Source organism: Protopterus annectens, chromosome 2.part2, assembly GCF_019279795.1.
Source record: "Protopterus annectens isolate FY-2018-M chromosome 2.part2, PAN1.0, whole genome shotgun sequence".
Classification (NCBI taxonomy): Eukaryota; Metazoa; Chordata; order Ceratodontiformes; family Protopteridae; genus Protopterus; species Protopterus annectens.
In genome coordinates this window covers 347122778-347137738 of record NC_056730.1, presented here as the reverse complement: position 1 = coordinate 347137738, position 14961 = coordinate 347122778, and the positions used below count along the sequence as shown (strand labels likewise).

Sequence of the window (14961 nt, the reverse complement as noted above, 5' to 3'; positions counted from 1 at the left end):
ACTCACTGGGGAGATTTGAAAAAAATTTATAGAAAAAGAAAGATGGCATTTGACATAGGTAGCAACAGTTTATAGACCAGGGAAGATAATGTTATGAATGTTTTTTTTTTCTTTCATTATTTTCTTAGAAAATATTTCAAAATTTGAATTGTGTGAATACTATAAGGCATGACATTTCTTGCAGTTTGGCTAAAAAAATTCCTTCACTATAACTTGTATTTCTTAATTACTGCTTTTAAAAGTATGTTGACTTTGTTTAGTGTTGTACATTTACAAATCTGTTTAAATTTTGCCCTTAAAGAGATGCAGTAAAAACACATAATGGGATTAGAGTAATGACACAACCCGCATTTAACCATCACTGTTAAAATTCCAGGAATTTCAGCTCATGATAATGGCATTTCATGGTTTTAGTAATTGTAAATTAGTGTTTCTGGCCAGCATAATTTGTCAAAGTAAATGTTTCTTTTCAATTTGGAACTTAATTAAAAGTATATACACACTTGTCAAAGATCTACAAGTTCCACATTTTTGTCAGGTTCAAAAAATGAGTCAAACATTCCACACCAGCCTTATTACCCTCACCTATCTTGCAGGTGTACAATTCATATCACAGATACAATGTAGCTATTAGCTTGATGTTTTTTTTCCTCAATAGCTTTGTCACTGATTAGCAGATTTTGTTTTGTTAATTATGCTGCAGACAGTTGTCACTGTGGCAGACTTAATACCTGTTTTGTTCTGTTATCACTTTTCTAAAGTTTGTATGCCAGTCTTCATGCTCCCACAAAGCCAGCAGAAAGTAAAGAGATACATAATGAACAAATTCCTTAAAAAAAAATAAATAAATAAATAAATAAATTATATATATATATATATATATATATATATATATATATATATATATATATATATATATATATCCTTTCCTTGCTACATTTGGGTTACTGATAATATGTATTGCCCTGTGATTGTTTCTTCTGTATAGTAAAACATATACCTTCTTATGAACACATTTAATAAAAAATATAATATGGGAGGAATCTGAGCTACAGCTAAGTGTTCCTGCCTCAGGTGATAGCTATGCACAATAATAAGTGACTACAAGGCACTTCAATTTCCTAGTGACAATTTTCAAACTTCAGGTCACTTGTATGTATCAACTGGTCAACTTTCAGTGACTGAATTAAAAGAAGCTGATCTTGATGTTATTCCTTCCCACAAATTAATAATCCTTGCCTTCGTCCATCTGGACCAGATCCACCCCTACCCATATCTATATGCAGTGGTATATGATAGCAAATTAGCTCAGTTATTGGGTAACAATTCCATATAATGTGGACATTGGTAATGCTCAGAAAAATATGCATAGAAAGAATCTTTTTTACTGCTAACTATCCTTTTAACTCATGACAAAGAAAATATTAGGCATACTCTAGAAGAGTCACTAGAAGTTGTTGATTTCCATCAAGGGCTACTTAAGTGGAAAGAAGACACTTTGATTCGTAATTAATTTGTAGCATACCGAGAGGTTTGATACACAGTGAAGTTCATTTCTCTTTGACAGTATTTAGGAATTTTAAATGAAAACATATTAACTTCAAGTCCTCTGGTTAGTTTTGTGAACAAAGTTTTATTAGTGAGTGCTTTTGTTGCTTTGTATTTGTTCATTGTGTGTTTTTTTCTGTTTTGGACAGGTGAGATGGGTGAAAAAGGAGAGAGAGGACTGATAGGCAGGGGACCCAAGGGTCAACCTGGCCCGCCAGGCCTTCCAGGTCAGTAAACCATTTCTCTCAAATGTCAGTCTCAGGTGTAGTTTAAGACCATTAAACCACAACTTATTGTAGTTTTTTAACATGAGTTTAAACAGTTCTAATGTATTCTCTGTAACAGTCTTGAATTTCTAAAAAAGGATGGTGCATGTAATTGACAATATGGTTACACATAACTGTTACACTCTGCACTGAGGTAGCAGGTAATAGTTTAATGCCTCTTACTCATCATATCATAGAAGGCAATTCATGAAAGGTAACTGAAAAAATCACAGTAATTCCTCTAAGAGTAGGCATGTTTTTTATTTGAAGACATCTGATAAATGAAAATCGTCTGTGTTTTGCTTTGTTACAGGAAACATTCTTTTAAAGAATTTTTGTAAAGCAATAATGGAATTTTTATACATTTTACTAGCTAGTTATGTGATGCAGATATATAATACAGAGCTAACACTTATTTCTGAAACCAAAGGTTCAAGTATAGCTAAAAATTGCTTCTGAGCTTTATGTGTCCATAATTCTAATAATGGCTATAGCAAATTAGCATCTGCTTATTGAGATGTCAGTCATCATCTGGCCTATTTCTTAAGTGTAGGAGCATACCATTGTATGATGGTAACACTTGCCTCATACATCTGCCTCTGTAGAATTAATGGGTACATCACACCCCACACAATTAGTGTTACCCCATACATTATTTTCACTTTTTTGCTATATTGAAGCTGTTGGCATCTTCAGTGTGTGTTTATAAAACATCTAGCCTACTTTCTGGTCAGTAAGTATTTTAAAGTTTGTTACTTTGTTCATAGTGTTGAGAGTAATATGTACTCAATTACTTCCTTACTGAAGTAGGTCAATGTGTGTCCATCAAAGACAAGCTGCACATTAAGAATGGCTGTCACTTTTTATCTTGATGCATTGTGTGATAAACATTCTGAACTCTGCAACAGTAGCTAAACTGTAAACCTCTTTATTTTGAAAAACAAAAAAAGGGTGTTACATAAGACAGAAATGAAAGAAACTAAAAATGAGTGAATGAAACCAAGAAGAGTTAAAGAACCTAAAACAAGTTATGGCCAGGTCTCTTAAAGCATCATGTAAGCGTAAAGAAAATTAAAATAAACCTAACAAGAATCTCTTTGGTGATACATCTTTTAAGGGATCAACTTGAAGAGAAAACCTAGGAATATAGTTTGTAAAAAAAAGGTGATAAATAGCCATTAAATCCGTTAGTCAGGAGGGAAGAACATGTGACATAAAACCAATCCCATATCCCCCTATCCCAGTCAGGAATCCTAGTTACATGGGGATGAAAATGGCCAAAGGAAATGAAAACTTGTAACATGTAAATGTTGTTGGATACCCCACAGGTATTACTTGTTGATAATGTCCAAGGGTGTCCATACAATGATAGAGGACTGGAAAGGGGCATACTGTATGTGGCCAGCTATTGTGGTTAGCCTTATGGATGGATCATGGGGTGCAAGTATGTGCTGTACTGTGGTTCTTGTTGGAGGGACAGGAACAGTCAGAAATGGAATATCATCTTTTAAACTGTACAGTACACTTATGTCAAGGTAACTTGTATAGGAAACCACAAAACTTGCATCACTGTTGTGTCATAGGGACATTAGCTCTTCTGTTCTTCAAAGTGGCAACTTGCTTCCATGGTTAGCAGGGATTATAATTTGTAATGATCTCCTTTCATAATAACCAACTTTGCCATTAGAGGTATCCCCTGCTCGTGTGCTCATGTATTTCTTACAGGCTTCCCTTACTGATATCAGATAAATATTACTTTGGGATTGTATGGGGTTTGTGCACATGGTGTATTTATACATATTTTACCATTTCAGGAAGCAAGCAATGTTTTCCCAGTCAGATTTCATACATTCCAGTTATGGCTGGATTACATAAATCCAGCAGTGTACCTTTAAGGTATTGACAGAAATGGGCACTATAAGTGTGGTGTACTTTCTCTGGTCAACAAACTTAATAATAATAATAATAATAATAATAATAATAATCAATAAAAAGTCACCTTTAGGGTAGTTTCCACCTCAGAACTGGCAAACATTTCACCAGAAATAGAAAATGTAACCTTAATTGTTTTTTTTTAACCTCTAGAGGTCTAACATGAATATAGAGCAGTATCCATTACTGGCTGCAGCCAGACATTCACCAGTCCCCAGAGCAAAACATATAATAATCTATGTCATGGCTTCTGCATAGTCCAGCCCATCAATTGTCATTTAAGGAAGATGTAATGCATTGCTTTAAGGTTTCCTAAGCTTTATTCTGCCCCCTGCACACACATTCTCTAAGTAAAGGAAAAGTTATTATTTTGTATTGACTTATTCAGAAAATTATATATGTATATTGAAAAGACTATAAATGTTACAGTGTACCACTGCAAAAAAAACATTTAAATAATTTATGTGCAGAGGTATAGCTATGGTGGGGTGAAGGAGGCATTCACCCCAGGTGTATAGTGTTAAGGGATGCAATCAGCAGGTCCCAATTACTCTTCATGACATAGAGAGCATCTGCTGACAAAATGCTAGTATTGCATTTTGGTCAGATCTGAAGCAGGGTAGCATCCTGGGTGTGGCATAAACTACAGTTTGCTACAGATTAAAAACATAAAAGACCTTTTTTTAAACTAAAGCATTGTAGCACTCTGTGTGTAGGACAAACTGTAGAAGCTGCTCGCTATAAAAGTAACAAGCAGTTTGCTGCAGTTTAAGAATAGGAAAGCCCTTTTTTAAATTAATGTGAGTTAGCGTTCCATGTGTTTGAGAAGAGGATCTTTCTGAGGAGAGGCACAAGATTGGAGGATAGCGCAGGGTGCAAAATGGCTAGTTACACCTGTGTGTATTCGTAACACCACACATAAGTGTATGTCTGACTGAATGCCAAAATTATCTTGCTTGCAGTATTGATAAATTTCATGCCCCATGTTTTTCCCAGTTTAACTTATTATTAGTAATGTCATAATTGTAAGCAATAGTCTGATAGTGACACTGAGATACACAAAGAACAAGTAAACATACACTGCTCTATAGTGTAGCAGTTCATAAATGAGACAGATTTGCAATTGTTATAACCAAGATATGGGTACTCACTTTGGCTATTCCACTTTTTCTTTATAGCTTTCACATATAATAAAAACCCAAAAGAAAATGTATGGAAGTGGACTAAGCCAAAAAGTAATAAAAATTGTAAGTCTTCAAGGCTATAGTGTGTATAAAGTATACAGATCCATTCTTCTATCTTTGCCACCTGTCCTCTCTGTGTCTCCCCTACTGCATTATGTTGTCTTTCACCCAGCCCATGTGTACACTAATAAGCAGGCGACACAAATAAAACACAGCAGTCTGCACAAATAAACCACAACAGTCTACACAAATAAAATACATGCCCATGGCCCAATGTGTAATGACGGCTTTTTTCTTTGTTTGAACTATTGTTTGCTTTGTCACCTCTTGATTACATGCAGATATTTTAGATGATCTAAAGAAAGTAACATGAGGGAAGATAGGAGTAATACCTCAGAGAATCCAGAAGTATTCAATATTCTGTGCTGCATTTTAAGCTGTACCACATATGAATTCCATTTGGGTAAAGGGGGAGTACAAAGTAAAAAAGGAAAAAAAAACATGCTGACTACTTCTGGAGCTTTGATAAGGAGAAGTTAATGTAAAGGCCGAGTGTTAGCAGTGGTTCATTGCTGTCCCCTGGTGGAACTCAAGATCCTTTAAGTCTATTTATACAAACAGATTACATCTGCGTGGTACAATGCACTAGTGTCAACAGACTGAGGCACCCATAGACATGGGTGCTGTAAATAATGACAGTGAGGTCTATAATGATTAGCAGCATTGTAAAATCAAGTTACTCATGTCATAAGTTTTTACCTTTATGGAAACTATTACTCAAATCAGGAAGTTTTAAAGTTGGGGAGGTTAATATTATTTTGCTGCCCTCCATTATATATAAAGTTATACGTGCTGATGAAATCAGAGGAACCGCACTGTTGATTCACTTTATCAACTACCTCCATGAAAAGTGGCAGAAAGGCTCTATAGAACTTTACTGATAGAAGGATGTTTATATGATTCTCTGGGAAGTTCCATCTACAATTTTCCATTGACAATACCTTAAAAGAACTGATGCTATACAACGCCAGCACCATTATATATCTAGATTCCAGGTTTGTGGAAAGATTGAAAAGTTAACATCTGATGTAATCCAACAGTCAGGGCTATAAATTATTTTACCAACAGGCTATAATAATTTGGATTGATTTTAGGAGGTGGGTAGCATTCATATTATCTCTATGTAAGTCAAAAAGCAAAGAGAAATGGTTAAACTGTTCTATGCTGCTGATGGAGCTGGAATACACATTGCTATTTTGAATTACCAATATAATAATCATAAATGTGCCTGGTTGTAAACTCAACCATTTCCTAATGATATTAAGGTTGTATTTCTTTCTTATTCATGACTATTTCACCACAGTCCGTTCCAGTCAGTCCAGTACATTAAACAGAGCTTTCAGCCTTTGGACATGATATCTCTCTCTGAGGCATTGTGGTCTTAAAGTTAGATGTAATTAATTGGAGGGTGCAGCGTTCAAGAGCTGGATTTGACTGAATGGGGTTTGATGAATCCATAGTCAAATGACCTTTATTACATTTCATTTAGTTAGTATACAAGATACATCTTAAAATGTTTGCACATCATTTGGGCAGCTAAGTAAAGAGTTCCTTAAGAAATTGAAGAAAAATATATAAAAGAATGAGAACTGTGCAGCAAATGTTTCTTATTTCTGTCAAACTGTTTGTCAGGAAGTTCTCATTTTCCCAGTGTCTATTCTGCCAAACATACCAAGGTACAAAGCAACAATAACAAAAGAAAAAAAAAATAACATGATACGCAAAAAAGAGATACTGTCCCTCTTAACCCTGATCCAACTAACTTCCAAGATTTTACACTGTTATTCCATCAAAAGTACACAGCAAATCATTTACAAATATGTCCTGACGATTGTTTTGAGGGAGAAAAATTCAGTAGAATATCTTCAAGGCTTGTGGCAGGATTAGGTTCACTTCCCTTGTAGCAGATAGACCTGGATTTTCACCAGGTCTTGCATCTTCCAAAAACATTAGGCAATACCATCTGTATCCAACCACAAACAAGGAGTAGAAGTTTAGTGAGTGTTTATTTCAGTGTCAAAGAAAGTGAACAAACTGAGACATCAGCATGCACTGTCCCACGTCAAGTAATTTATTTCAACAAAAATGCTTCACCTGCTAACCGTCTGCATCCTACTTACCTTAGTAAACCAGAATACTTTAAAATATTACATGTAGAATGTGCTAACCTGTAAAATGCAATATATTCTTACCACAGAAAGTTTTTAAATTTCAAGATCAGGCAGTTTCACTTCCATTTTTTCAGCCCCATAATGCCTACATCGAGTGATTGCTTGCCTGAGAATCCAAAACATTAAAAACATTTAAGCATCATAAGAAATTTTTTTCTGTAAGACTCAGGTCTATGTGACTTTTTGGATTATGATGTGTCCAATTGAAGGATGCATACTGAGGAATGCAACGTGGCTCCCAAAGGGCCTACAGCTCCAAGCTGCTGATTCCAGGTAACTGATTATTTCAGTAGATTCAGTGATTGTAACACAGTTCATATCTGCAGCCTTGTACGCTGTGTCTGCATATTCTTTTCTTAGCTATGCTTCTGTCAGAGATACAGTATGCATTAAGTTTCTTGAGTTAGCTTTGATCGAGTCTTGTATTACCAGACATGATTCATAAACTCCTGTTTTGTTAACCAGGAGACCACTTAATTTGGAGAGTGAAGTAATGTTTCCCCATCTCCAAGTTTGACTGATTGTATAATTAGTGTGTGTGTGTGTGTGTGTGTGTGTGTGTGTGTGTGTGTGTGTGTGTGTGTGTGTGTGTGTGTGTGTGTGTGTGTGTATATACATATCTACCTATCCATATTTATGTATAATTTATATATCTCCAAAGTCACAGGGATTAAGCCAGTGATATGGGTCATCAGCTGTTTGGTTTCTTTCATTCAGAGTTCAATAATTAATGCTTAGTGCCATAAATCCCACAGATACTAATAACAGAGGTACAAACTATGCGTGAGAAACCCACTTTATACCTCTCAAAGTTCAGTTACTACAGTTGCTGAAGGAACGTTAACTGTACATAAATATAGAGTAGAGTTGTTAACAGCATTAATCTTGTCCTTAATAAACATGAATTTCCATCCAGTATCCCTGCAGATAGACACAGACAATGACCAGAGTCATACAACATATGACAGAGGAAACAAATGGCTGTGCCCTAAGCAGGGAGACTAAAAACATTTGAAAATATGTACGCAGCAGATCGCACATTAACACGGTACGTAGTCTAAATGCATCATTAACTCCAGAAAGGGAGTGGGTCGGTTATGAGCATGTAGCCCTTTACTGGACACATTGTGTATCGCTTCATTGAATATCATGTATAGTAAGTACTTCTGTTTGCAATAAACTGCAGTACACAGACCCTGGTGTGTTGCTCTTTTAAAGACTGACCCTGTGCCTGGACTACTGATTCCTTTTCTTTCCCTAGCAGTTAGGGTATGCATTATTATTTCCCTCTGTTCAAACTGATTCCAAAAAGTTATTACAGACTTAATTTTTATAACGCCCACATGTCAGAGACAGCCACAGTTTGCACTCCTACATGATCTCTAGCTACAGATCTCCTGTGAAAGATGCTGTTATAATAGTAACAAAGTATCTCTCTGCATCCAGATCACTCAACCTGCATACATGAAAGACTCAAATTTAATCTGGAGCAATTCATTTTATATACAGCAGCGATTCACATCAACAGAGGACCCAGAACACCTTTAATTAGAAATCCTTATGTGCCAGAATAGAAAAAAGATTTTCCTTTTGGACATTTGGCCATTCTGGTTAAATTCCACCCCACCCCAGTACAGAAAGTCAAGACTATTTAATTCACCTTTTTAAGATCGGTTGATGTTATTCCTCTATTTGTATATATCTGTTTACAGTCCCTTACAATTTTCTAAGTTTTTTAAATTACTCCTCTACTAAAAGCCCCCCCCCCAACATACAGTATCTCCTGCATGGGATATGAATTCTTTGACAGAAGACTTGACATAACCTTTTCCTAATCCAGATTTCTCTGTGAACTTAAAATGTCTCTTTTAGAAGGCACTCTTGCTAATGATAATAATTATAGTAATATGTTCTAAACTGCAGGCCCTGGTGTTCATTGAACTGCATTGCACATTTTATTGGAGTTATAGGTAGTCATGAGAAGCAGTACCTCTGTCCTACTAAAAGGAGTCTCTGCTGTCTCTCTGAACCAGACAGTTAGTACAAGGGTTAGTCTTTGTTCCAAAGGAGGAAATAGGAATGCATGTTTACTGTGGACTATGGAGCTACAAAGTCAAATTAGCTATGCTCTGGAGAAAAGCAAATTATAAGTAATACTAGCTGTTTTTTTTTCTTCATGAAATATAACAAAGACCCATATCCTTAAAAGAAAAGCCAAGAACCTTTGATGCATTACTTGATGCCAGGCCTGTGTGATATCCTGCCACTGTAGAATTCCCATAATCCCATGTGTCTCATGCGCTGACTGAAGCAATATAGAATAGCATAACCATGTTTACCTGCACCACATTTAAGTTGAATATCTTTACTTTTCAATTTTTGGTTTAACAGTTTTCCCCAGGACTTAAAGCAAGGACGGAGGGGAAAAGAACATGGATAAGAAAAACTAGCAAATATGTCTGGACCTACTCGAGTACGATTCTTACTTCTCCTGTAATGTGGCCATTAAAAACATGGGGCTTTACCACCTTCTGTCACAAAAAATAAATAAATAATATGATTATAGAGAAACAAAATACACCAACATCTTTGGTACAGTTGGTGATATCCTCTGAAGATCAATGAGCACTTCCACGGGTCTGTGGTGTTCTACACAGAATATCATGCAAATGTCTCTGCATTACAACTCTTCAATGGGATGATGAATGTAAAGAAGAAAATGTTTGCTAATGTTAAAAGTTGGAAAAATATAAAAAACAATGTCCACCAATACTCTTACCACAAAGAACTATATGAAACTAAAAAAGTGTACACACAGCAAGCTTGATTGCTTCATTGTGTGTAGCTCATGAGGTATAAAATAATTAAATATATCTAGAAATGTTGTCAAGACACAGTTAAGAATCATGTATTAAGTAGTTATGAACACAAGTAGAACCACAAATAACTCTAGAAGCTTCTTTCTAAAACAGAAGAGAAACATTATTAAATGTAAAAAATTAAAAGTGGAAGAAATTTTGTTCTTAATCAGGCAAGATCTTCATCAGTCTGGTTAGGAATGAAAGTGCTTACTGTTTTTTTTTTATTTTTGTATTTAATAAAGTTGCCTTTCTGTTCTGGGAAAAATCTTCTGATGTTATTTATTGTTTTATTTGTTGGCTTTTACAAGATTCATACTGAATTACTAAAAGAAATTTCAGTGAGTTTTAATTACTGCAAAATTAATACACTAAAAGCCACTTTCAATGACTCACAACATATTTTATTTTTAAAGGAAACTTATCCCTGAGTACCTACTTCACATACTCACAATTTGAATATTCCAAATGCATGGTCACACAGCAGTGAGGAAAACTGCAAACTCATTTAGCACTGAAAGAGGCTTTCAGTGAAATGATTGTAATAATTGCACTCACAGAAACTTCATCCATGAAGCTGACTGGCTCTCTTTTACATTCAGGAGCTTTTTGAGCCACATTCAGTTGGTACCCCCTCAGCCCCCCAAAAAAAGAAGCTTAGCTTCATTCTTTTGTAGGCGAATTTTCACTTCATACCTACAGATCATCAAATTCTCTTCTATAGGTTTGAACCCTTGATCTCAGTACAGAGGCCCCACAACCACAAGTATTAGCCAACCAGAGGAGCCATTATCCAGGGAGCCATGAATGAGTTTGTGCCTCATCTTTCACTTGCATGACACCAATGGAAGGTACCTTTGTTCTTCCACCTGAGGGTCTGGCTTAACCCCCCTCTCACCTAGACTGGATCCGTATAGAGAACTACTGGGCATACCTTCCCCCATCAGTAGTTCATATCATGTCAGGTAAAGCAGTGTAGGACATTTTTAGTAAACACTTAACCCTGCCTGGTAGTGGTTGTGAGCACTTTCCTTGCATTGCATGCTCCCTCCCCCTCCTCCAACACACATATGTCTTTCAGGGCTACTGCCAGTGGCTTGAGACAGTCAAGCCTCTTTGTCCTGGTCTGTGTACACAGCTAATGTCCAAGCCTCTGCTCGCACATGAGCAACCAGATGACTACAAATAATCTTACCCATTCTTCAGAGTGGACAAGATAATGAAAGCTGCACACTCCTACCCCATGACCACCTACCCACCAATCATCACTAATGCTCTATCCAATATTCAAAGTCAGGTCATGTGGGTGATAGTTACAGATTTATACCTCTGTGGCACACAGCTGTGAGGCTTAATACTGTTTTATGAATACAGTATGACTCCCTAGGGTTTGTATTGAATCATGTTGAATGCATGCGTTTGGGGTTGACACTTCAGCCATCTACTGTACTGTATTGTAATCCTTCTGCGTAATAAATGTATTTACTGCACAAGCTGATGTGGAGACATGCGTGAATGGGCGTACCTTCATTGAAGGTTGTGCATCAGAGCTGGCAACTCGGCACGTAAAAATCTACTGCCAATCATTAGCGGACCGGAGTTCCGCTGTGGCGACCCCTAACCAGGAAAAAGCCGAAAGACACAACAACAACTGCACAAGCTGATGTAATTTATTATGTACACTGATGGTGTTGTCACTGTATCACAGAAACCAGGTGAAGCAATTGAATGAAAACAAGCCCTGCACATATTCTTTATAGTCATTGTGATTTTTCATATTATTTGTTTTTTTGTAGATTTGACTTTTCCACTTTAACCATTTATTACTGTAAGCATTCTAATATTTTGGAATGCACTAGAGATTTGTTTTACTAAATTCCATTTTTTATGCTTGCTTAATTGTCTCCAGATAAAATGACATTATGAAATTGCAGCTGACAAATTTCCAAAGAACTCAACAAATATATTTGATGGAGAAGGCATTAGTAGGACTCTGCTTAATCACTAAAGAAAGAAATATGGAACTTTGACGATAGTAAAGTACTGCAAAATAAGAATAGACTAACTGTACTGGTATCTTTTTTAAGGAATGTTTTAGATACAGAAAACAAGCAGGAACCAAACACATTTAATTAAGTGTGCTGAATTACAGTTAATACAGTTGTCTTTTTTTTATATTCAGAACTTTAATTATACAATAAAAACACCCCTACACTAGAGTTCAAACTGAGCACTCAGTTGCACAGAGCCCATGATACATAACAGATGGGATCCAGTTTCAACAGTGGTAGGTCTTTGTATCTAAGGGTTAAATGCCTACTTCTTAATTAACAGAACATATTGTATTAGTTATTCTCTGGTGCCTTTGACTTTCAGACAATGATGTCTGCCATTGTTGCAGTGGTTTAAGAAACAGGAAACACGAGTAAAGTAGCAATCATTGAAAGGGTGTCTACTGTGGTTAATTCATAATAATTATCACTAAATGTGGAAGCACCCTGGCTACTCATTAAGGGCTACCCTAAGGGGTTCACTTCTGCATGCTAACATTAGGTAAGAAGATAGATGGAAACAGAAAGCTGTAGAATGACTTTGGAGAACAGAGTGCAATAAACACAGCAGTAATACAAAGTACAAAGGCAAAGCATTAGAAACATTAAAAAAAAAAAAAAAAAAAAAAAATTAAGCTTTAGTGCCCTCTTGTGGTAAGCAGCTCACACTGTAGTCTCACAAGTTTGAATGCAACCTTCCACAAAGTATAAATGTTTTTTTCCTGGAAGCTGTTGTCTGCCCACCACCCCCCCCAAAAAAAAAATGGAAATGGAGTAAGATTTAGAATTTTTTTGTAAAAAAAAAAAGTATCTTTCTTCTTGAAAACAAATCTCACGTTTCAAAGAATATTATTATAACATGCTCTCTGAAATCTACTGATGCACATGAGGGTTAGAAGAAACTGCATGGGAAATAAAAGTTGACTATATGTGCTCCTAATTATACGCATTACTATGATGCAGTGATGTGAGCTAAACATGGTTCATTATGCTACTGCCTCTGTACCTGTTTCAGGGCCACCGTCAGAATCAGATCCCTAAGAGAAATAAAATACATGCTGGTTTTGAGAGGGCATGTTTTAAACTTGTTCATTTCTATCTTATTATAGGTGAACCTGGCAAACACAGCTATGGAAGAGACGGACGTGATGGTGAGAGGGGCCCACCAGGAAAAGCTGGACAGCCTGGAATACCAGGTCCCCCTGGCTCTTCAGGTACTCCTGGATACTGTGACCCTTCAGCCTGCAATCTGCAAGCAATTGCTGCACCCCCATCCCTTAAGGACAACACAAAAGGGCCATGAACATACAGTCCATAGGTTCTAACCTCACAATTACAGGACATTCTGAAATGGAAACCTGAAAAAACTGAATATGGAATTTACCAACCAAGGCAGTTAAACCTGATTATCTACATACTATATTTTTATAAGTGTTTTGTAAAACATTTTGTAACAGACAGCCCACATTACAGCCAATGGTGCTCAATAACTATACAGGAAGACCTCTTTTCAATCGATTACGCTCAGGTATGAGGAGCTGACGTAACTTAGCAAACCATTTGAATTAGACTGACCCATGCCTACTGTTATGTAAATCACTGTAAATTTCCCTGAAACAAGGAAAAATAAAATAGGACAGGATGACACCATGCATTGATTGTGGTTCTTACATTTTCTGCAGTCCATTGTAATTCCATGGAAGTAGTCTGCCTGATTAAGTCTGCTGTTACATTTCTTACCTATGTACTGTTTTGTATATTGTATGATAATATGACAAGATTAGAATGATATTCATTTGCACAGCGTTTACTGCAAGGCCATTTATGTAAAAAAAATGAATTACCAGTAAATGATATCATGCAGACCTTTTTAAATGCGCAGTTCCTGGATGCCCATGAAAAGTTCCTTGAGAAACTGGTTTAAGAGAGCTCTGTGCTCTGCTGCAGTCTATGAACATCCTTTATTGTTATTCTTTTTGAGTTGTCTCATAAGCCACTGCATAACAAGATCTTTTCAATGTCCAAGAGTCAATAACTGTTTATCAGATAGATTATTTATTGTGAATCTACATTGTGGCATATTCTGGTTGTAAAATAAAATGGATAGGAAATAAAAACATTTTTAACTTCTTGTATGTTGTCGTGTGGAAAGTCCAGTATAAATTTATTTGAAAATAACACACATTCATTAGACACTGGGTGGGGGTGGGGGGTGGGGGGTCTGTAGTAGACATTAGTGCTAGCAAATGTTATGAATTCTCCATTTTCCTGAAGTGCACTGAACTTGAATTTAATTATATTAAGTAGCAGTATATAGTTGCTAAAATGCCGAATGCACATAAAAATCAGACTCCATTTTCTATAATGAATTCATTTATTTATAATCAAGAAAAATTAAGACTTGTGTTATTTTACCCTAACCATATGAAAATAGTGACATAGGACTCATTAAATAAAAATGACTGGTATAACAAGCTGTAACTGACATGTACATTAATACACATGTTAACATCGAAGATCTTACATTTTCATTTTGCTAATTTTACCTTTGCTTCTTAGTACCAAGGGTAAGAAGTCACATCTGCACTGCGGCCATGATGCTAATTTACTTAGAGTAGATATTTTCATACCATAGATAAATTATATTCTTTTTACTTACTGAAGGGAATGACATGTTTAATTTTCCAATTTTGGTAAAGCCTCTCTAAATCTAATTCATAAGTTAAATAAATGATTCTTGTCATAGTATATATGCATCTGGCTTTACAAATTTTTTACAAGTTAAATTTATTTAAATCCATAAATTAAAGTGTAAAGAAAATTATATAAAATGAGGAGTTATATTTATTTTTATTGACTATCAAGCAGCTTTAACTTCTAAAGAAGGCGAC

At 35.8% G+C, this 14961-nt stretch overlaps 1 protein-coding gene across 1 annotated transcript in view; it reads left to right on the top strand.

Moving 5' to 3' along the window:
* Positions 1–14205, top strand: part of COL9A1 (collagen type IX alpha 1 chain) — a 655564-nt gene extending 641359 nt beyond the window's left edge. Inside the window, exons 37-38 of the mRNA XM_044063896.1 lie at positions 1698–1775; positions 13180–14205. Of these exons, the coding sequence (XP_043919831.1) occupies positions 1698–1775; positions 13180–13373 (272 nt within the window). The 3' untranslated portion in view covers positions 13374–14205. The remainder of the gene's footprint in view (positions 1–1697; positions 1776–13179) is intronic.
* Positions 14206–14961: the final 756 nt, after the last annotated feature.